General features: G+C 36.8%; 1 protein-coding gene across 9 annotated transcripts in view; it reads left to right on the top strand.

The window, feature by feature from the left end:
- LRRC49 (leucine rich repeat containing 49) overlaps positions 1 to 23,269 on the top strand; it is a 58,292-nt gene extending 35,023 nt beyond the window's left edge. For all 9 annotated transcript variants that reach the window (XM_064456554.1, XM_064456556.1, XM_064456553.1 and 6 more), the window contains 7 exons: positions 804 to 887; positions 8,586 to 8,737; positions 12,083 to 12,320; positions 13,603 to 13,788; positions 17,213 to 17,322; positions 17,995 to 18,148; positions 20,221 to 23,269. In XM_064456554.1, the coding sequence (XP_064312624.1) occupies positions 804 to 887; positions 8,586 to 8,737; positions 12,083 to 12,320; positions 13,603 to 13,788; positions 17,213 to 17,322; positions 17,995 to 18,148; positions 20,221 to 20,427 (1,131 nt within the window). In that variant the 3' untranslated portion in view covers positions 20,428 to 23,269. The remainder of the gene's footprint in view (positions 1 to 803; positions 888 to 8,585; positions 8,738 to 12,082; positions 12,321 to 13,602; positions 13,789 to 17,212; positions 17,323 to 17,994; positions 18,149 to 20,220) is intronic.
- Positions 23,270 to 24,419: the final 1,150 nt, after the last annotated feature.

Raw genomic sequence — 24,419 nt, 5'->3', positions numbered from 1 at the left:
AAATATTTGTGTTGGAAGGGCACTCTACACTTTTTACTTCATAGTGAACATTTCTTTTGTTACTTGGAAAATATATGTTCTAAAAATACTGTGCTGTGAGAATGTTTAGAATTCTGTAAACAGGGAGTATTCAACCTAATATGGGTGTGTTGCGGCATTAAATTGCTGTACCAGGAAAATTAAATATCTTCACCTACATGACTTCCATTATTTAGGAATCAATGGCTTTCTTCTTGAAAGTTCCTCTTGAATAGGTAATAATATGGATGAGAAATAATGTACTGTAGCTAACTCTGAAAATATTCTTTTCTTACTTTCTGTTGCTGATTGAGGAAAGTATGCTGCTGGAAAAAGTTTATTATGATGAAAACCAATCTTAGATTTGAACATAAATAGAATTCAGCTCATACGCTCTTTTCTTACAAAAAAAGCCTACTAATTGCAAAAACTACTACAAAGATATAAAGATATCATGCACTGTTATATTTAAAAATGTTTTTTTTCACTGTCATACTCACCAGATGCTTTGTAGTTTTTTCAAAGACCTTTACAAATAAGCTTTAAATAGCTTTACCGTCAGCATTTACATCTGAGTAGATATCTGTTTCTTCTGTATTTATTGATTTATTTATAATTACCAATTTAATTGGTTTTGAAAATGTTTAGAAACATTAATGTTAAAAATCCTAAAATTGTATTAAACTTAAAATTACACAAACAAAAAGGTATTTATAATTTGTCAATAATACTTTTCAGAACCTGTTAATTCCTCTCTTTATGAAGTTGTTTTTGTTTTCATCCAGGAAGAAGAAAGACGTATGGCATCTGTTGCAGCAAGGAAAGAGGAAGAAAAGAAGCGTGAAAGCCATAAACAGACCTTGCTTAAGGTATTTTCTGTGGCTGTTCTAAGCCTACTGTAAACCAGTTTACAGCAATAATCTATATCCTAACGTTTTTTTTTCTGTAGTTCTTATATATCCCAGTATACCTCTGTCTCTTTAAACCTCTTTTACAGCTTAAACAGTGCATTCCACAGCTGAAACTCTTCAGTCAACTATGCAAGTTATACTTTAGCAAAAAAACCCAGTTTGAATATATGTGTGATACATGTAAAAAGATGGCAAACTTAATTTTCACAAATCCAGAGATAAAGTAAGTCCAGAGTAAAGGACTTTTCAGTGATTTCAAATTCCTTGAACTTGGTCTCCCCCATTTCAGGTGAGTGCTCTAACTGCTGCCATGCAGGGTGTTCTGAAGTAGTTTTTCCTTCATACTTCCCTGTTGAAGTTGTTCCTTTTTGTAGAAAGAGTTAAGCAGTCATCAGAGCAGCTAGACTCTAGCTGTCATCTTTTTCAGAAGAGCACTTATCTACCACACCACCTGGCCTGGTTAGTGCTTCCATACATGAGAATATGGAATAGCTCTAACAGGGGAGACTGAGGTGCACTCCTGAATACTCTTACAGGGCTGGTGACTCAATGATCTGTGTTCCTAATAGGAGACCAAAGTTCAAGGATCTAAGAGTATCTGCATTTCCTTTGTCGTGTGAATATTGCCATTTCTTTCCAAATCACTTCTCTTTGGAGAAAAAAAGGTGCCTAAAACTTCCTGTATTCCAGTAATGGTTATACAAAATGCTCTTTCAATTTGGCAGTCAAATAAACAAAAAATTTGCATGTGTCCATTGTTAAGTTACTTAGGTAAAATCATATTTCACGAAGGGGATTAGAGTGAAAGTATTTGCAGAAGGCTCTAAGAAGTGTAGCAAATATATATAATGCTGAAAATAAAAAGACACAAACAGAATGTTAACAGTATATTAAAAGACATTTTAGGTATATTAAAAAAACCCAAATACATGAATGGGAAAAGAATTCCATATCTAGTGCTTAAGAATATATTTTGATTTCCTGTATATTTGTATCCATGTATATTTTGATTTCCTGTCTAAAAAATATATATCTATAACAAAGTCTTACAGTTGTTTGGGGTTTTTTGTTGTTCTGTTGTTGTTTGGGTTTTTTGGGTATTTTTGTTGTTTGATTTTTTGTTTGTGGGTTTGGTGTTATGTTTGTTTTGTTTTTTGTTTTCTTTTTAAGCAGTGTTGTGGTTTGTAGGTTTTTTGTTCTTTTTTGGGTTTTGTTTTTTTTGTTTTTCTCCCTGTAAGTTACTGATGTATTTCAAGTCTCTTCAGGTTTGAAGTTTTTTTGCTGCCAGTTCTTAGTAAGATAAAGCAATGGGAAATCGGTAAATAATATTCACACACAGTGTTATTTTATGCTGTTGAAAAGCAAACTGACTCTGGACTGGTAAAAAAAGTAGTGTTTATTGAAAATGTTGAAGTGTTGAAGTTCATGTTCTTAACTGTTGATGTAATTAACTGTTGATCATAAAATCAGAGAACGATTTAGGTTGGAAGGGACCTTTAGAGGTGACATCTTCAACTAGATCAGGTAGCTCAGAGCCCTGTCCAACCTGACCTTGAATATTTCCAGATATGGGGCCTCCACAACCTCCCTGGGCAACCTGTTCCAGTGTTTTACCACCCTCATTGCAAAAAAAACATTTTCCTTATATGCAGTCTAAATCTACCCTCCTTTAGTTTAAAACCATTAACCCTTGTCCTGTCTCAACAGGCCTTGCTAAGGAGGTTGCCCCCATCCTTCCTGTAGTCCCCCTTTCAGTACTGGAAGGCCACAATAAGGTCTCCCTGGAGCCTTCTCTTCTCCAGGCTGAACAACCCCAACTCTCTCAGTCTGTCCTTGCAGGAGAGGTGCTTCAGTCCTCAGATCATTTCTGTGGCCTTCCACGGGACCCTCTCCAACAGTTCAGTGCTCTTCTTGTGCTGAGGGCTCCAGAGCTGGACACAGTACTCCAGGTGGGGTCTCACCAGAGTGCAGTAGACAGAATCACCTTCCTCATCCTGCTGGCCACACTACTTTTGATGCGACCCAGGATACAGTTGGCCTTCTGTGCTGCAAGCGCACATTGTTGGCTCATGTCCAGCTTTTCATTCACCGGTACCCCCAAAGTCCTTCTCTGCAGTGCTGCTCTCAGTCCCTTCATCCTCCAGCCTGTATTGATTCTGGGGGTTGCCCCAACCCAGGTGCAGGGCCTTGCACTTGGCCTTCTTGAACATCATGAGGTTCTTACAGGCCCACCTCTCTAGCTTGTTTAGGTATCTTTGGATGATTGATGTAATGTTTCCCTGTAGCAGATGGATTGTTTGTCTTGATGGCCTAGATTTCTCAGTGTATTTTGCTAGTGGAAACTTCCTTTAGAAGAAAAAACCAATTTTTAATGTATAATGCCATTGTTATTCAGATTTCAACATTAAAGTGTAGATTTCATAATTTGAAGTATCTTTCTTATCTTCAAATAGTTAAGTGGCATAAGAGCCAAATACCAATATATTTTGCATGATTCAGTGATTTTTGCATACCTTTCCTTTTGTAAATGTGGTGTTCTGTGTTATGATTCTGATTTCTTTTTTCCTGTTCCACACCTTTGAATTGAAAGGAGTAAATCTGCTCGTAGGTACAATGTCCAGCAAAAAATGGTCTGAACTATAGGATTTTTGTCGTAGTTAAATCTGAAGAAAATATTTAGAGAAAATATTTAGATTTGCTGTCAGTTTCCTCCAAACTTTCTTAAACTATATACAGTGTAAATTAAATTATAAGCACTCAGTCAGTAGCAAACAATTGCTGTTTTCCTGTATTCGCTGCATCAAAAAAGTTAATTTCAGCAACGTCATATCTTCTTTTTCCCTTGCTAATACTTTTCTACCCTAACAGCCGAGTTTCTTCATCCCTCTTTTTTTTTAATTGGTTAAAACACATTCCTGGGAAAGTTTGAGATGTACTTCAAAAAGTACAGAAAATGTAATTCCTTTTCAACAGAGGATGAACTTAATATTTACTGGAACAAGAAGTAGTTACTGCTACCAAAATCTTCACACTTCTGAAATTTGCTTTTTGTAAAATGAATTCTTGCAAGTTTTTGAAGCTCTGGAGGAATTCAGCGGCCCACAGCTGAGGGCTCACAAAACAGTAGGGCTGTATGATAGTTGAGGTTATCAGGAGACCCTCATAGAATCATAAAGGTTGGAAAAGACCTCTATCTACCACATATGAACACCTAGAACATACAAGAGAACTCCCCAAGATAAAGAGCACAGTTGTGGAATAAAACTATTTGAGAGAGCTGCTAAAGTTACCCCAACATATTTTTCCTAATGATTTACGGCAGACAGTTTCCAATCATATTTTAAGTTCTTATTAGAACATCATAATGCAAAATATTTTCTAATACAGTGTTCTCAGTTGTTGAAGGGGATGTCATAAAGCCACATTGCAGAGATGCAGAGGAAACAACTGTGGTCCAAGAGTTTTACCAAAGATGTCTCTAAGTGACTTTCTTGTATTGAAGGGACAATTGATCAAACTATGTAGCACATTTTACGAGCAGTTTCTCTGTGCCAGTGCCTGGTAAGTTAAGCCCCTATTAGTGACAACACATTCTGAATTAATATTTATAAAATTCTGCTGCAAATATCAAAACAGTCAAAGAAAGGAGAGCACAACCCAAAGTAATGTAAGTTTTTAGTAAGTTTCCTATACACCCATGGAATGTCAGACTACCAAACGTACATAGGATCCCACAGTGTTTGCAGGCAAAATTCTTCACATAAAGTCAAGGTTAAATTTCCTCAGGAAAAGATATGTCATCATAACCCCACTTTACCACTTATGTCAAACACGTACTCTCTACAGATCTCAAAATGAGAATAAATAAACCACACAGTAGCTCTTTGGGAATAAGAAGGGGCTTTTCAGTTTAAAAACAAAAAAAAGCTCTTTTAAAAATACATAGTCTATTTGTCTTTACCTCAGTATCTGATCATCCCAACTACATTAAAGAGTGCACACATCCTTGCAGCACCCCTTATCATAGACTCACGGAGTCATTAAGGTTGGAAAAGACCTCTAGGCTCAAGTCCAGCCACCAACCCAACACTACCCTGTCTCCTAAACTATGCCCTGAAGTACCATGTCTACATGTTTTTTGAATACCTCCAGGGATGGTGACTCCACCACCTCTCTGGGCAGCCTGTTCCAATGTCTGACCACTCCTTCAGTAAAGAAATTTTTCCTAATATCCAGTCTAAACCTCCCTGAGGCAGCTTGAAGCCGTTTCCTCTTGTCCTATCACTAGTAACTTGGGGGAAGAGACCAACACCCACCTGACTACAGCCTCCTCTCAGGTAGTTGTAGAGAGCACCAACGTCTCCCCTCAGCCTCCTCTTCTCCATACTAAACAACCCCAGTTCCCTCAGCCTCTCCTCATCAGACTTGCTCCCCAGACCCTTCACCAGCTTTGCTGCCCTTCTCTCAACGTGCTCCAGCCACTCAACATCCTTCTTGTAGTGAGGGGCCCAAAACTGAACACGATATTCAAGGTGTGGCCTCACCAGTGCTGAGCACAGGGGCGCGATCACTTCCCTACTCCTGCTGGCCGCACTATTCCTGATACAAGCCAGGATGCTGTTGGCCACCTGGGCACACTGCTGACTCAAGTTCAGCCAGCTGTCAACCAGCACCCCCGGGTCCTTCTCCTCTGGGCAGCTTTCCAGCCACCCTTCCCCAAGCCTGGAGCGTTGCATGGGGTTGTTGTGGCCCAAGTGCAGGACCTGGCACTTGGCCTTGTTAAACCTCATGCAGTTGGCCTCAGCCCATTGATCCAGCCTGTCCAGGTCCCTCTGCAGAGCCTTCTTACCCTCGAGCAGATCAACACTCCCGCCCAACTTGGTGTCATCTGCAAACTTACTGAGGGTGCCCTCGATCCCCTCATCCAGATCATTGATAAAGATATTAAATAAGGCTGGCCCCAACACTGAGGCCTGGGGAACACCACTTGTGACTGGCTGCCAACTGGATTTAGCTCCATTCTCATGCTCCTGAACAAACAATCTTCTAAATGTGATCGGAAGAAAATGCTATTTAAGCTTTGCCTACTTTCTGTGACATACGGCCCAATGATCACTGAAGTCTAAATATTGGGCATTTAGTGTTGTGTAACCAGATAATGTGATAGGGCTTCGGGCAAAATGAATGCAGAATAGAGTTTTGAGCTCTTTAAAATGGAAAAACTTTCAGAAGAAGAAAAGTTTTAAAGTAATTTCCATGTACTTTTAGTGCCAGACAGCTGCAGACATAATTTAGTAGATCTATCTCTGCATTATCAGTAATTGAAACAGATCATGGTGTTTACTCTGAGTATTATAGCTGCAGCATGAAGGATTTGCATGTAGGTATAAAATGTTTTTCTGTGATTTATATGCAGTTGTTCGTTAGTCTTAAGGAATAAAGTAATTCTTAGGCTCTACCAATTAGCAGTCATAGATGATGAAATGCTTCCATTTTTTTGTTGATCTACTATTTTCTGTTTTTCAAAGAAATATTCATTAGTAGTGCTTTACATTTCACATTTCCAACACTGAGTACCGTGAGGAACATTTTTAGTGAACTACACTGCAGTGATGTCCATAACTCTCCCAATGTGAAAGGAATTATGTGAAAACATGACGGTAACGGTTACATGTTACTTTCATATATAAAACCTAGGAGCATAGAGAGTACAGGTCAAACTTGAGATATCAAAAGTGTTAATTTTAAATTGTACAATTAGATTTACCCTGGTCCCCTGCCTTTCTCCATAGGCGTAGAAAATAAATTATTTTTTTTTTGACCAGTTGGAAAAAAGGGATATAATAAAACCTCAGGTTTTGTGCTGGGTTTTTTTTTTTTCCCCCAGCCATAGAGTCTGTCTTAAAACAAATGTAAATGTTCAATTTTAAAAGAAAGCAAGCCATCTGTCCTTCAGGATTTTTGGTACAGCCTTCTAAATCCTAATCAGTATTATGTTGTTTTCTTGTATCTTAATCAGCCTAACAAAATATTCTAAAGGAGACAGGAACTAATGTAATGGTATTTAAAATCATTATATTAGACAGGCCTTTAACACTGGTAAGAAATTAATAAAGGTGTTGAGCTTATGCTCTGAGGAAATAATTAACAGGGATTTACCTTTTTTTTTTTTAAATCAATTTCATATTGCAACTTGAAGCTAACAAGTACTTGCTGTTTCAATCCAAAATTTCATAGTGTTGAAGTAGAATATTCATCAGTACATCTGAAGACTATGCACCTTTTATCCTTCCCCTGTTTATGGGTAAAATTAGTGGCAAAGACACAGGCTGTCAACTGCGGTTTTTACTATTAGGGGGATATTCAGGTTTGCCTTTTTCCCCCACTCCATTCCAAAGTATCAGGACATTTGTATTCCAATTCCAGCGATGATCTTCTGAAGTATGTAAGAGAAGGTAAAGGATTCTTAGAATTTCATGGGTTTTTTTAATACTTCCTATGAGTGGGAAGCTTTAAATTAAGGTTGTTATTTTGTATGGACTTGAAAGCTACATTTCTATAGCAATGTCAATTTAGAGTATGATATTATACACCAAGAAGCCATTGGCTTTGACTGAGGCTCTGTTTTCTCCATGTTTTGTGGATGTAAATTTATTTTATGCTAAGCTCCTCAGTAATATTTTCCTGTAAGAAATTCTAAGTCCCTGTTCAAGTTTAATTGAAAGTAGTGTAACAGTGAGACGGCTGGCTCCCAGAGAAGTAGATTTGATTCAGAAAAAAAAAAAGAAGCGAAACTAACAATGAATTTACCCTTTGATATTAATTATATCGTGCCATTTTCATTTGATGAGAGTTCAGCTGCCAGTCCATAAGCTCTTACAAAGCACCTTGTTCTTTAACCGTTTAAAGTATGCTAAGTGGTATACTAAATCATATATATCGGTATGATGCGATAGAATAACCACCTGCATAGAGAATCATAGGTAATTGACAGGATTCGCATGAATGTACAAGACCAAGTACTTAACAGACTTTTGAAATACTAGTTCATTGACAAGACCTGCCTAGAATATAAAAACTACTTTTTAAAAGTATTACAAAATATTTGAACTTAGATATGTTGTAGTCCTTGTGTCTATCAGGAAGGTAATTTCATTTTCTGTTTTTATAAAATTGACTTTTTACATTTTTCAGAAGGTAACATTTTTACACACACACAGAGTATGTTGCAATTACTGCTAAGACTTAACGGCAGTTACATTACTGTCTTAACTTAAGTGCTAGGGTCACTCTAGCAGCATGGAGAAAGGTACAAGCAGTCTGCCTTGTTTTGTGGGAGGAGCATTACAAGCAGCTCCAGACTGTCAAGATAAGACTACTGTGGTTATCCAAACTAAATAGTTTTAAATAAGTTTTCACAAGTTATGGATTTAGTATGTTAAACTTGCCTTGTTTATGTTATTACAACTTTTGTGAAATCATTGTTATGCAAAATAGCACTAGGATGATGCCTTGGTTTTAATGCATAACCACCAACCAGTATTATCATTTTTTCAATTTAAAACATTTAAAATGCTTTGATTAAGCAGAACATTTATTTCAGAGCAAACAAGTATGTTGATACTGCACTGTCATAACTTTTATTTATTGTTTCAGGAAAAGAAACGGTTAACAATTTGTAATATTGCACGTCAGTGGGAGATACAGCAGAATCGAATAGCTCTTGTGGATTCTTTAAACCAAGATAAAGATAATGAACCCTGTCAGATCAATGGCAGTGCTGCTTATGTATTTCCTGAAGAAAGCAGGTATTTTACTGGGAAATATTTTTTCTTGTTCATGTCTTATATTCCAAGTTACTACTTCTCACTTCTGAGATATCACTGTATTTCATTGTAGAAAGTAATATATCCAAAACAATCCTGAAGAGATGCTTTACTTAATGATTGAGGCTGTTACCTGTTAGTAATAAGTAATATATATTAGATAATAATGTAACAGCAACTCCTTGACTAAAGAAGTGCAAGCTAAACTATTATGTGATTTTGCTAAATAAGGGAGACTTCATGTTTGCAAGAAATGTTAAATATGAATTCTTGAGCCTTTTTTAAGGCTGTGCATTTCCTTGACAACTTAGATTGTTGCCCTCAGTTGAAATGAACAAAATGAGGATGTACGAGCATTAAAAATGTTAGTAACCTCTTTGTGTATGAAGGTTTCATAAATTATTTTGAATTCACATTCTCAGTTTGAACAGCAGCATCTCTTATTGGACCACTTTCATACTCATGCTATTTTAAAAATAGCAGTTCTTTGACTTAGTTTTATTCCTAAGATAATTTTTCCTAAGGTAACTTTTCTGTTGTTGGTATAAGATATGGTGTTGTGGTTTAGCCGGCAGCTCAGCCCCACATAGTCGCTCGCTCACTCCCCCACCGGTAGATGGGGGAGGGAATCAGAAGGGTAATGCTCGTGGGTTGAGATAAGAACAGTTTAATAATTAAAATTAAAAGAAACAACAACAGAAATGCAATGTAAAGGAGAACAATGAGAGGCGCAAAACCCGGGGGGGGGGAATGAACCGCCGTAACAAATCGCATGCGACGCAGCCGACCCAACGCCGTTCCGCTCCCCAGCTGCAACCTGCCCCGCCGTCAATATACCGGTCATGGTGTCACGTGGTATGGAATCAACCTGCCATTGGCCAGTCGGGGTCAGCCACCCCCACCATGGCCCTGCCCCTCCCAGCCCCCCTCCGCCACTTGGCAGAGCACGGGAAGCTGGAAGGGTAGCCGACACCCCTCCGCCCGGGAGGAGAATTAACCACTTCTCAGCCAAAACCAGCACATATTATTATATTATTTTTGTGACACAAAAATAACTTTTTTGCTTGTTTTCATCTACAAGGTGTCTGTCTGGCATCCTATGTAATTTAAAAACCAAATACAGATCTTAATGAACAATGTGTGCCTTGGATTGGCCAAAACCAAACTAGCACACTTTCAACCTGGCTAGCTCAGGCAAAAGCCTGAAAAAATAGTCTGCATGAATTCAACAGCAAGTACACCTTCCCGCTGTGCCTGATCAACACTGGAAATGTCAGGTACAGGCAGGAAATCTGCCTCTCACAAACAGAACCCATCTGATTTTAAGCCTAGTATTGGCTAGACCAATTTATCTCCAGTTGATTGCTGCATCTTTTGAAGCACTTTTTTTTGTTCTTAGGATTTTTAAATTGCTCTAGTCCTTTCTTTTGTGCTTCTAAAGCTTTCCCCTGAACATATGTTTAGCCACTGCTTTCTTGCCTTCTTGATTTCTTCACAATTTAATTCAGTGTTAGTAATCATCCCCCATGACCAAGTCAATGCATAGTAGCATGAGCATTGTCCTGTTAATTAACAGATTCTCATTGCTTGAGAAATCATGCTTTTAAGTAACATATTAAGACTTTTTGCATGAAGTTGTGGGCAGGATCTCGGTGAACTGCAATTTCTGCTTATGCCAGATACAGTGACTAAAGTTGGTTTATTCCTTGTAGTTCCTGACCATGAATGTCAGGATTCTTTTGTCAAATCTGTGGTGATAAAAGAAAATGCACAAAATGTGTTCCCATGCTCTTGTGAAGGTTTTTGTAGTTTAAGATTTGTAGAATGCATTGTAGAAATCAAAGTGGTTACTTGTATGAAATGTAAAATTTCAGAGCCCCCCCAGATGTTCAACAAACCATGTGCTTTATTTGCATATATTATAAGTCTCTTATGTAAATTACAGTGCATTTAGTTTTCTGAATTGGAGATTTAGGTTTGGAAATTTTATCTTTTTTTATGACTGATTCCAGAAATGAAAGTGTGATAGTGATCTTTATCACCAATTTGTATTAGTTTAAACAGATTAATGAAGATGTGGCAACGTGTGTTAGAATTAAGAAGCTGTGGAGAACACTGCCATTTTTTGCCTCAAATCCTTATTGCTCTTTAACACCCTCTAAGTAAAAATTGACATTGATCTACTACTATGTTTTATAATAGTGAAGAATTTCAGAAGATACTTTCAAGACAAGTGACTAAGCAATAAAATGACAGGTGAAATTCAGCATAGATAAGTAATAACAGCTTCATGTTGAAGTGATGGGCTCTCAACATTTCCAGTTGAGGGTGAAATCTTAGAGTTCTGGTTGATTTTGTCAAGAAAACATCAGTCAAGTGATCACTAGTAGTCAAAAAAGTAAAATACATTAAAAATACTAGGATGGTAGTAAAGAATAAAGCAGTAGTGATTATTACACAACTTTCTAAACCTGTGATTTGCGCTCATCTTGAATTGTCTGTGCACTTCAGGTCCAGTCAGCTGAGTGTATCATAACTTACAGTAACTTACAGTGGAAGTAAGATGCAAAGAGATGAGTTGAGAACACCTGGAGTTATTGCTTAATCTTAAAGTAGCTCTTGTGAATTGTAAAGCTCACATTAGTTTAAAGAAATGCTCATTCATCCTTATTAATCAGGGATTAAACAAGGATAATAAGCCATAAGATTATTCCCAACTCTACGCAGAATAATGAATCCTGATATCCTGATCAGATAATGTAACTTATGGTTTTGAGGAAAGAGTGATACTCTTGACAAGAATAAAAATAACCGTTCAGTGCTGTGAATAGCATTTTCCTGGATTTGTTTTAACAACTGTCTGTTCTTAAAGCGCTTACTCATGCCATAACTTTTACATTTCATCTAGCAAATAGAATATGAAGGTGACTTTGCTTGACTAAATACATTGTTTGAGGTTGGTTTTAGATATCTAAAGCAGCACAAAATACGTTGTTAGCATTCTGGGTTAAAAATTTTAAACAGGTTATTAAATATGAGTGATTTCTTTATTTATTTGACACGCCCCCACCCCCCCCCAACTGAAATGCCCCCAGAGCCTTTTTGCCAAAGAAGTAGAACATCTGCAATGTTACACGATGGAAAGAGGATTTTTCAGCCCTTAATGTTTTTCAACCAGATCGGGTACTGCAAATAAATGAATGCTGAGAAATGCACTCATATTTGACAGTTGGGCTCTGGTAAATGAAAGGACTATCATTCAATAGAATGGTGTTACTATCTCAAAACAATCTCATTTATATCGCTGCGTTTTTATTTCCTCCACAGGTCTCTTGATACAATATTGAGCAGTGCAGTACAAGGTTTGTCTGTTCTTGAGTCTCATTTAGTGGAAGTGGAAGGAGACACTCTTTGCTTGTATGGTGCTGGAGCACTGGAGTGCCTGGATCGAAACTGGAGTGTTCAAACAGCTGGAATTATTGTCACAGTCTCCTTTATATTCATAGAGTTTGATGAAATTGTTCAAGTGTTAACAAAACTGAAGATGAAATTTCCTAATTCTGTGGTAAGAATGCCTCAAATTTCAGCTGTATGAACAGCTATGGCATATGTATTCTCTAACAGAACCGTAATCTGGCACAGTCACCCTTGTGTGCTTTCATATAAATAGATACATCTATGAATTACATATTTGCTTGGTGTTATCCTGTAATGTTCACTTTAGCTTGATGCTTCTTGAAAATGAAGGCTTTAATTTGAATTCTCATACAGGATGGTCTTTTCAGACTAGTTATTATTTCTCTTAATCCCTTTGACCTAACTGATTATTTTTAAGTTTTGCAAAATTGGTGTGTAAATACAGTATTGCTATTCTACAGTGTTGTTGTGGATCTATGGTATCAGGAGACCTTCATTTGTCTTCAGCTCATTGATCAAGTAGCTGTTAGGATAAAAAGGAAGAGGTAAAATTCGAAGGAAATAGCTAGCTAAATCAGTACAGCTCTTGGAATTCCTCAGTTCTTGATCATAGAATGTCCTGAGTTGGAAGGGACCCACAAGGATCAAGTCCAACTCCTGTCCCTGTACAGGACAACCCCAAATTTACACCATATTTATGTGTAAATTTGATGAAGCAAACCAACATAAATCAGATGTCCCTTTAGTACTTTTTTTTCCCTCTTTTTATTTCTTGGACATTTAATTCAGTTATTCCTAAGTAAATATTAAAATAGTGATGATTTACCTATCTCAATGAAACAATTCTTTGGGGGGGGGGATTTGTGGGGGATAGCAGAATCTTAACTAAATCATTATTTTCACCATCAAACTTTCCACCTTCCCCTTCCCTCAGTAATGCTACTGTGTAGCCAAACATACCACACTCAGAGGAGCACTAGCATAGGGCATGGTTCAAAGAAATGGGACGGTATGACTTAATGCCAGCCTGCTGTGGCCAAAAAAGCAGAATATTAAAAAACATATATTCTACTTATTTCTCTGTGTGGATGTTGCAGTTGCCTTACTTGCAGAATTAAAATAAACATTGCTCAAGTAGCATCACTGCTTTTTGTAATGTTGAAAATACTAGTGCTGTTGCTAAAGGGTGTTTATAAATTGTTTAGGGCTTGTAATGTTGACATTGCTAAATATATGTAATACACCAGTTGGTTGATATATTGATGTGTTTTGCCACAAAGACCCTAAATGAAGTGAGCTCAGTTGCTTCATCAGAACTAAAGACTGTTTATTTGAGTTTGAAAATTGAGTGGCACGGGATAGGAATCATTATGTTCACTCTTTATTTCCTTATTATTGTGGCTTGATTTTTTGGTTTTGTTTTTTTTAAGCACCTGAAGTTTAAGGAGACAAATCTTGTGACACTGCAGCAATTCAATGCATTAGCCCAGATGCATCACATTGAACAGTTGACAGTTGATCCTCAGGGAAATCCAGTTGTTAACTTTACTTTGTGGAAGTACTACGTTCTGTTTAGACTGAACCATTTTAATCTACAGAAGATAAATGGAGTAAAGGTAGGACAGTGTTGTTCCTTCTTATTAGCGGTCTTACAAGGTAAATTAGCATTGTTTCTAAAAAAAAAGCAGGTGAATTGCTAATAAAATGAGCAGTCAGTGTCCTTTCACTATTAGGGGAAAAAATTTTAAGTAGACGTCACCATATAATTTCTTGTGCTGTGCATTTAAGATCAGCTGCGCTGTGTTACAATTAGCAAAGTTGTTAAGATTGTTAGTTGCCATTAAAATGTTGTAATGTCTCAGATGTTTGCAATTGCAAATGACAGTTCAAATCTATACCTGAGTGGTAGGGGTGTACCTCAAAGGAAGATTTTTAAAATTATTATTTCTGTATCTGTTTCTTTAAAAAAAAAACAAAAAAAAACCCAACAAAACAAAAGAAAACAGAACTAAAGAACTGCATGCCTTTACTTCATTTAAAGAAATACTTTATTATGTTCAAAATGATCACAGTGCTGACACTGAATATTTGTGCAAGTATGTGCATTTGACAGACTAGTAGTTTACAGTGCATTATTATTTATATTTTCAAGTGTCACAAAGTATAGCTAAAATAATATTTTCTTCTTTAAGCCTATCACAGGAATAAGTCTGTCTTTTTTCTGTTTGCTATGTACAAGATGCTAAGCATGTGGTTTTTTTGTTGGGTGTGTATTTTATGTTAAATAGAAAGTTAGGACACTAATATTGCTGGGTTTCAATATAACCTTGAATTTAGTACTTCATAAAGCACGTCCATCAAACTTGATGGGGCGCGGGGGGGGCAAAAGAAAAAAGGTCGAAGGTGAGTTTAAAGTTTGTTTATTTTTCACTACATCACATTTTCAAAATCAACACTACTGATTCAGATTAAAAGAAAATAGAAGATAGATCTTACCTGTTTGGTCTTTGTGGAGAAAGAAGGAAAAAGAAATAAACACAACTATTTAAGTAGACTTGTTACAATGCCAAGTTCAGCAAATTCAGCCTTTGAAGGAACTTTTTGAATTTAATACTGCTTGGGGATGAATTTAGTAAATGGATTTACATGTAACACAGCATGCTTTTTATGTAGGACATATATCAAATCTTAAATATGTATGACTGAAGAACATTGTTGTCATCAATCAACTTTTTCAGCCAGACCACACTACATGAAGATGTGCACACAGAAATCTTTTCCTAGTGTCATTTATCATTTCAAAAGTAAGCAGAAGAAAGAGGTAACTCTGGTGTCCAGCTTTGCAGAGATGAATTACTTTTTTCTTTTAAAATCAGTAATAGAAAATCCTGTTTCAATTTAAAGAAAACAAACTCCTGAAGTGTGCTTTCAGAACTTAGATCAGCCCTAAATAATAGATTCAGATGACTGTGTATATTGTGCTCTTCTGGTTAACATTTGTGTGCAATGTTTGTGAAGACTACTGTGTTGCCAGCTCTGAGGTACATATAGTTTGGTTAGTATATATTGCTTTTACTCCCCCATTAAGAAAATGAATTGCATAAGTCCACCACTTTTAAACAACAACAACAAAAAGGCATAAGGAAGCTTTTGTTTTCTCCCAACTTCCCCATTCCATTCCAGTAATGTTTCAGGCTAGAAGCTGAGCATTAGTCTCCCCCAGCAATGATTTTGTTCTCTTGCTAAACTGTTACATTTACTAACCGTGAAGAAGTATTTTCTCTTCATTGAGATAAACTGAGTCTTTCCCAGTGATAGTAATCTCAGATTAATTAAGAGTTGTCAAGGTTTGAAATTACTAAACTTTACAAAATGCTTTATGGCAGACAGAATAACAGATGCATCACATTTACTGAATTGTGTCTGTTTTCTGGACTTGGCAAGAAGCAGGCATAATGGACATATTTGTGTGATATTACTGTTCTAATCTTTTTGTGATTAATGGAGCAAACAATGTACTGGAGTAAGATAGAGAACATGAGTTTCTGTGAACTCAAGAGTGTATTCAGCAGTGCTGTCTCTGGTGACCTGGTCCTTATGCTTCTCTCAACATAAACAAATAAATTAAAATCACTTATTTCTCCAGCAGACATTTCTGCCTGCAGTGGTCTTTGTTTCCCTAGCTGCCTTCTGCGGTCTTTGTTTTAGACCTTGTTTCTGTTAACGGACTGATCAGCAAGGTCATCTACTCTTAGGCTACTAAGTAAGACTTATTTAAGTGAAAATAAGCAAGCCTAAACACTGTGAAAATGGAATTGACTTTACATTTCTAATTTTCTGATTTACGTTATCTCTGGTGAGTGTCTCCCTGCGTTATGCTGTTGCAGTATACTTAAGGCAAGGGTGGATAAAGGTCAATAAACATTAAACAGGCATATAATAAAATTACGTTCATTTCAATCGAAAGTCCATTTTACTCACACATTTGAATAATATAGAACACAAAAACTGTCTGGAAGTACTTAGTAAATATTGTGAGTATTGAGGTCTATTTAATAATGGTTTGCTTTCCAAAAGTATGTTCTAAGAGGAACGGAAATCAAATTTGATCCAGAAATTAAGAAGTCACTAAGTGAGTTTCATTGTCCTGTGTTATCCAGGTCAGATTTAGATATGATCATAAAGATTCCTTCTGCACTCAGTGGAAAAGCCAGGAGTCTAAAAACTGTGCCAAAAAACTTTTGGCAGTTGAAGTCAGTTCATAGTCTGGCCAACAGGGCAGGAGAAACACAGGCCATGGTCTCCAGAGGTTATGAGCCAAGATAAACAAAAAACAACAACAACCACCAAAAATAAACCCCTTCCACCTTCCTTATACAAAACTGAAATGTATAAAATTATTCCTGGGAATTTTTCAACCATTGAAAATTGAAGACATCTGTAACATAATGTTGACACAACAGTATGGATGATATTTAGAGAAGTATAATGGAGGAACAAATGCAAATGCAGAGAAAACGGTAATTTTTTTTTCTTTAAAGCCTCTCTTCCTATAGTGTTCTCTGTGATGCTGCCAAAATAAGAGAGACTGTAACTTACCTTTTCACATGTGGGTTCCCAGAATCTTTTCATTTCTGCAGCATAACTTGATCAGAAAATTTTCCAGTGTATCTTCTGTAAGTGCATGCGGTATGGAGCAGAATTAATATGTCTGATCTTCAGATACTCAGTGTAAAAAATAGTTTAAAAATTTCTCATTTCATGAAGAATATAATGAAGCACAGGTTAGCATGTGTATACATTAAAGTTTCCAGAATTACAGGAAATAAAACAATCACAAGTAGCTCATTTGGTTTCTTTTAAAGTACCAGTAAAAGCAAATCTATGTTTTGAAGGTATGCCTGGAACAGGTCTGTATGCAGTGTTCCATACAACAAATTTTAGTTAATTCTCAATGTACATATGTAATGAAATATTAACGTGCCAATTTTGAAACTTAACTTTTTTCTTTTTTTCTTCCTTTTCCCCCTTCCCTCACAGGTTACTGAAAATGATATTGTAATGGCAGAAAGGCTCTTTGGCATTCTGGCCTATGTAGCATCTTCTGAGCTGCCACATTATCGCATGCTTTCATTATTTGGAGAATCTAGGTAAAATATAATGAATGGAACTGGAAGTTCTCCAGAATGTATTGTTTAATTCTTTTGTACGCTGTCGTAATAAATTCTTTCTAGGTAAAAGATAGAAATTTCACAAATAACATCTTAGAGAAGATAGGTTCTCTACTTATTGCAGAAATATTAGCATCTCCTGATTCATGTAGACAGAAGTTTCCAGAGTTGTATGAAGTCTGTTGATAAGATTAAAAGGCACTCGCACACAAATGCACTTGCTTGATTAATTCTCCAATTGTATTGGTATCGATGAAGACTGACTATTTTTAGTGGGTATTTTATAGCAGGTGACTGTAACAGTTAACAGATTTAAGAGTTGGTGCTGTAAGAAAAAAGGTGCCTAAAAAGACTACTTTTAGTCTTCTGTAGATACATACTTAGGAAGTCTTGCAGCTTAAACTTTTACTGTTTAGTAAATGGAATGTGATATATATCAAAAAGTCAATTGTATCATTACTCCTCTGTTAATTTGCTTCTAGAGTCATCTGTATTTTGAGTGACTTGAGGATGCAGTAAACTTGAAAGCTCATAAAGTACATGTTCAAAGAGAGAACAGAAAAAAACCCTGATGATCACTAGAAACATCTACACTTAAAAAACTTGTTTCCAATAATCAAAACTGCAAATCTCTTTATTATCTTTTCACAGGAAGAAGCAATTCCATTGTCTGCTGGAGGGAAAGGGAAAGAAATCCGGGCTTGGAAGTGAGGAAAGTACTAACAACAGAAGAAATGGAGGAGAAACCACAACTCGAGCAACATTGAATTACGAGACAAAGGACTTTCATATGGAAAAGCTGGAGGTAATTATGTAATTACAAAATAATTCCGTTCTCTATTATAAGCGTTAGACTACTACTCATGGAATTTGTCTATTATATCAAGTTTCAGTTGTGCTATTGAGAACGGTGGTTTTAAAATATCATTGTTTACCATATTTATGTGTATGATCAAACATTCCTCTAACTGATCTTTGCCAGGCTACTGGGTAATCGTTACTTTTTGTCTTTAGAGAAGTGGTTCCTGAACAGTTCCACAGACTCAGAAACACATTCTCACCTACAAGTCTCATAATGAAATGTACCTGCATTAGTAAAATATAAGAAGTTAGCACAGTTTTTCACAAAGAAAAGTGTATATTTCACATGTTAGGGTTTTCTAATGAAATTAGAAAGTCAGAAAGTGTATCCCAAAATGAGTTGGTGAAGAACACCTTCAGACAGGATTTGAGAGAGTGCAGGCTGTGGTAATAAAGAGCTGTTTAAATGAGCTACAAGCAAATAAATGTATAGGAAATATATAGGAAACATATGAGGTTTAATTATGAATAAAGTTGCAAGCTGGCTTGTTTCAGATAAGTGTATCAGTCATGCTTGTTTTAGTTTGTGTTTCTGATCTGCTAACTCTTGCTTGGGCAGAGAGAAAATGTTCCCAGGGTAAACATGCTTCTTTCAACCACTATCTCCTTTCTGAGCAATCAGCATGAGTTCTAGCTGTATGCACTCTGCTTCCCACATTTGTCCTGTTATTTGCTTTCTTGATTATGTGGAAATATATAGTGCGGGAAATTAAATCAAGTTCTGTAAACACTGAATTCAGTTATTGTGGTTTTGTTATCTCAGATCCATAGCAGAAAAAGAGGCAGTGACTCTGTGTGTGTAGAGATTAAATTAAGAAAACATTTTAGTTTCAAAAGCTGTGATAGTAGCTCTTAAACCTTTGAATGGCATAGAGTAAGACAGCGAGGCATTCCTCTTGTCCTTTACCATTGAAAAAGTGCTATAATAAAATAAGCTTGGTATTTGTACAGTCTGTTAAATATACGCATTGTTTTCCCAGTGCAGCAATTCACACCTTGTTCTTTGTTATAGCATTATGTATGTGGCAGCAGGTATTACAGGATGTCACAAGAGAAGAGTAAGATAGGCAAAAAGGACTGATTCTATTTCCCCATCAGCAGTAAGCTAATGTAGTAAATATGACTGGATAAGTTAATTGCTAAAGATGACAGTCTGAGTCATTGATTAATAATCTGGGTTTTTAGATTAAACAGCTGGAAAACATTTTCTGTGCTTTATAATTCATTTAAGAAAACATCTGTTTTGATGGCCTGAAGCATGACTGAATATTTTTAACACTGCCATAAATCAAACTGGTTAGATATTTAGCACCAGTGTAACTTATTGTTCAAAGCCTGTTATGGCATTTTATAGAAACTCCGCAGAAACAGGGGTTAATACAGTTTGGGTGACTAAAGTCAGAGCTAGTAGTTGCACAAAGTGCAATATTTTTTTGTTGTAACTTTTTAAACGTTCAGATTACTTCAGCATCTAATGTAGTGCATGTTAGGAACAATGCACTTGCCAGAGTCCATCAGGGAACCTGTGGAAAGGATGCATACAGGCATATTTTTCTGTGACAACATGCTTAGTTTTTGTTAGGACAGGTAGATAAACAAATACTTTCCAACTGTTGTACTACAATCATGAAAAGCTGGGAAGGGAGAGAAGGAAGGAAAGTATGGTGCTTAATCTCTGAAATTTTTCAATGCTATGCCAGAAGATAACAAAAATTGTAATGCTGCTAAAAGATATTTATATGACTACTTAAAAGTGGATTTCAGATAAATTAGTGAATGAATGTAATATTCATATTATGAATACAGTAAGAGTCTGTGACCACACTCAGAAAAGCTTGGCTTAGACCCTGGGCCTTGCAACTTAAAATCAACAGGAAAAAGTGTGCAATGGCCTCTTTGCCTGCTAATCACTGTGTTCTTTAATTCATTAAATTTTTGTGGCTGTTCTTCGGGTTTGCTCTTGCTTAACCTTTTCTTCCTTTGTTTTATACAATGTGTAATGGTTCTCCCATGCAGGAAATCAAGGAAAGAAAAACATTTTGCCAGACGTACGTCGAGAAGTTAGTGAAAGAAGCGGCTGACATCAATATGAAAAACGAATCCTTGCAGAAGCTCTGGCCTCAAATGTTCATTGAGCTTGTCAGAGATGCAGTGATAGAAATACGCAATAAAAATTCCTACATGAAACTCTGCTTACAGCGGATCACTGATCAAAAACAGTAGAGTCAAGGCTTGTTGTCTTGCAAGCTTTTGGTTTCAGTGTTCTGTGATGTTTTACAAACTTAAAACAATAGAATATAAAATTACTATAACTATGGCATACTCTACTCCCCATCCCCCTGAAGGGATGTCTTCAAATCTTAATTAACTCTTGATAGTTTTGAAATAAAAGTTCAATGCATACTGCTTCCTTGGCTAATTGATGAGATCGCACAGAAGTAACTTGGTGGTTGTCATTTTCTACTAAGTTCTTGGTTGTTTTTTTTTTGCTACGCTTGCTTCTGTAGTGCTATAGCATTTATTTTTTTTTTTAAGGATGAGTTTATACTCTGCTTGCCTTATTTTTATTGAACACTTTTCAGTTGTCACCTTTTTGACTATTTGCTGCTGTTTAAAAAAAAAAAAAATCACGAATAGTAGCCTTGGCCTATCAATCCAGCCTGTCCAGGTCCCTCTGTAGAGCCTTCCTACCCTCAAGCAGATCAACACTCCCGCCCAATTTGGTGTTGTCTGCAATCTTACTGAGGGTGCACTCGATCCCCTCATCCAGATCATTGTTAAGGATATTAAACAAGACTGGCCCCAACACTGAGGTCTAGGGAACACCACTTGTGACCAGCTGCCAACTCGATTTAACTCCATTAACGACAACATTTTGGGCTCAGCCATCCAAGCCATCTTTTTTTCTTCATGGAGGCAGTTTTGACACAGGCTATAGGCCAACTTAACTTTGGCAACATCTCCAAGCTAGATGAACCATTGTCCTTGTTATTGTTTGGTTCCACTTGCAGACCCTTATACCTACTATGTAAGGGCACCTGGGAAGGTTGGGTAGTCAGAGAGGAGATGCACCTGCTGTGCCAGGCAGGAACTTGTTGCCGTTGTCCCCCATCCCTTAAGTCACTGTGTTCAGCCAGGCAGAGAGAGGATAGGGAATTCTATATATCATGTGTCCTGACTGCCTGTTGGGTCTGTCTCAGGGAAGGTAGGGGTGCGATTCCAGTAGCCTATCTCTCTCTTGCCCTCCCTGATACCCCTCACCATACATACCTCCTCCCGGAGCTTTCTCACTAAACAGAGGAGTTCCACTACCTTGCTGGGTTTGGAGAAAAAGTATTTTCTATTTGCTTACTTTGCCTCAGGGAGCCTTCAGAAGGTTCTTTGGGGTTTTTGCCTTTCTGGTTTTTTTGTTGGTTGGTTGGGGTTTTAAAATTTTTTTTAATAAAGTGAAAAAGGAAGAAAAGGTGAAAGAATAAAAGTGGGTTGTAGAGGAATCTTGTAAGAAATTGAATTTGGTTGACTATAAAAAATTAGAAATGTTTTCCCCCATCTCTTAAAACATTCTTTTAGCTTTTCTTTTTAAAAGCATAAATACATATGCACAGACAGTGTGGTGTGTTTTATGTCTTTTCCATGTCTTCCTATAAGTTCTGCTATCTTACAGAACTTGAGATTTTTTTACAGGGTGGGGAGAAGTAAGAAACCTAGTAAAAAGCATGCTAGATGCTAGCTTTTTTGTATTTTTTCTCTCTGCTTGGAAGGTTTTGTTCAACAGCATGCACATCTGTGTGATTTCACTGACTGCTGCCTAGGCAATGACAGGTGGTCCAAAAATCTTGATTCTGTTGGGGAGAAAGCTGTTCAAGAGCACTGGGAGCAGGGCTAAAGGCAGCCTATGAGCACTTAGGACCAAAACATCAGAAAGATTTTTGAACTCTTCCTTGGAAGGGCTTGCATGCTACAAATGCTAGATTTGGGAATGAAATATGACTCAGAGTGCTGATGTCAGTAAGAACCAAGGAAACAGAAAAATTATGTGGGAGACTAACGTGTAATTAAAAATTCAGAGGTGACTTTTCTTTTTTCAACAAAACATTGTTCTGCCCAGAGCCAAGCAATAGTTTGGGTAACAGTTAAAAGATTTACAGAGCATTTAATTGGCACTGGGTAGTGGATTGTTATTGTTGTTCTCAAGTATAGTGACAGTTGTTCATAACCCCCAGAGTCCTTTTGCAGCTACTGCTCTTGTTGCTTGAGACAGGACAAATATTGGACAAGCTTTAGAGAAGAAATGGAGAGGGAGAGACAAACAGAATTGTTTAACTCTGGCATTCCCCTGAAAGAGATACACAAGAAGGTAAAGAATTATTTTCTTGTAATTCGAGTATCTTAGAGATTAAGTGCTGAATCCAGTCATGCATGGTGGTAGAATTTATACTTTAAATATCTGTAATACTCTTGATCATTTCCTAGTAGTTTTAAAGGATCCTAAACAAGTTCTTTCTTTCTGGAATGCTAGACATGCATAACACAAATAGCACTAACCTTTTCAAAGCAGCAAGAACAATACCTTTCAAGAGTCAAGGTAAAAGTCAAGCCTTTCTGCATATAGTATTGAGCATTTAACACTTAAGCACAGCAGAAGATAGCCTGGAATGACATATGGTTTCCATCTACTGATATAATTAGACAAGAGATTGTAAAGTTAATTTAAACTACAGTGGTGAAGATATTGTGCCCTTGATTGTGGTGTGTTTGTATTACATGCTCACGTAGTCTAGACATCTTACTTGGTTATCCAAATAATGCTGGTATTAATGTAATTCATGCTCAGTGAAAGAAATCATAGCAATATGTAGAGAAGCCATGACTTTGCAGTAATAAAAAATGCTGAGTTCATTGATTAGCTATTATATTACACTTTGAAATTATATTGTGAGACTATGTGCTGTGGTTTGTGTTCTATATGGATATGTAGCACATTTGCTGCCTATTCGCATTAGGCTTCAATGATCTATGTTTTCTAATAAAGTAAAGAAATAATTCTGAAGAATGATAAAAGAAACCAGGAGCACAGAGTATAGCTTTCTTCTAGTTTCTAACTTGGCACTGAGAATAGAATATATTAAGCTTCATACAAATATCATATCCTGGGTAAGTATGCAAGTTGAAGTTGTCAGAGTCATTTGATTATGAAGCTTTTGTGTAAGTCTACAAACAAGATTCGCTAGGAAAATGTTATTTCAATTCCAAAGAGATGTCATAACTGTAATAAAATGTGAACATTCAGGTTTTTGTAATCCAAAAAATGTGAACTGCCTTATCAGTTTAGAGAAGAGAACTGGGTAAGTGTTAGAGGGTGTGACAAGTGCTGTTGGAATACTGAGTGAATAATGAAGAGAACATTTATTGAAATAATTTTGCATTCTTCTGGAGACTGCACACGAGTTCATGGAAACTGGAATATATAATCCCAAGGCAAAAGACATAATCACTCCCTAAAAGACACGAGCATGAAAACCTCTCTCTGATATTGTGGTAGTTACTTGTATTGTTTTGGTGGTGATTTGTTTTTTTAACAACAAAATAACAAACATTCTAATGCTTTTATGACAATGCAATGAACAACCACCATATCTTTAGAGGTTTTATTTCTTCTGTCTTTGGTATTTATCTAATTGGCAGCTGCATCTTATAAAATACATGTGTCAAACTCACCTGAAATGGTATTCAAAGGAGGCCATAGGATAAAAAGCAATGCCTTGGAGAGGGTCATCCCCTGATGGCCTACATTTTAGCAGCAGCAAAAGTGAAATAAACACACTTGGTTGCATTAGGTATCTGGTAATGAGCAGTTAAGGTAGCCAGGTACTTTATTTCTCATCTGTAGTGTATGTTAAGTGTTGGGCAGCTACAGAGTCTGAGGCAGCCTTGTGTATTTTTAGAGGTGTGAGAACTGTTGTGGGAAGCTAAATCCTTCTATATTCCTCTTCCCCTACACCCCTTAGGAGGCTCTCGCTTTCCCCACCCTTTGTTTCCAAGCTCCAATGTACTCTGCTGTTATTTAAGGAAAATATTGTCAGTATTGCTTGTAGCTTCAGTGCATGGTCTAACAGAAGGCAGGCACGGGCAGCTTTTTCCCCATCTCTACAGTGGGGAACAGCTACAGAGAGGTTATTGCTGAATTAGTATTAGTTACTGGTGTAAAGCTAAAG

The sequence above is a fragment of the Phalacrocorax carbo genome, chromosome 7, assembly GCF_963921805.1.
Source record: "Phalacrocorax carbo chromosome 7, bPhaCar2.1, whole genome shotgun sequence".
Taxonomy (NCBI): domain Eukaryota; kingdom Metazoa; phylum Chordata; class Aves; order Suliformes; family Phalacrocoracidae; genus Phalacrocorax; species Phalacrocorax carbo.
The sequence above is the reverse complement of the archived record's forward strand: the minus strand, read 5'-3'. Positions and strand labels throughout refer to the sequence as shown.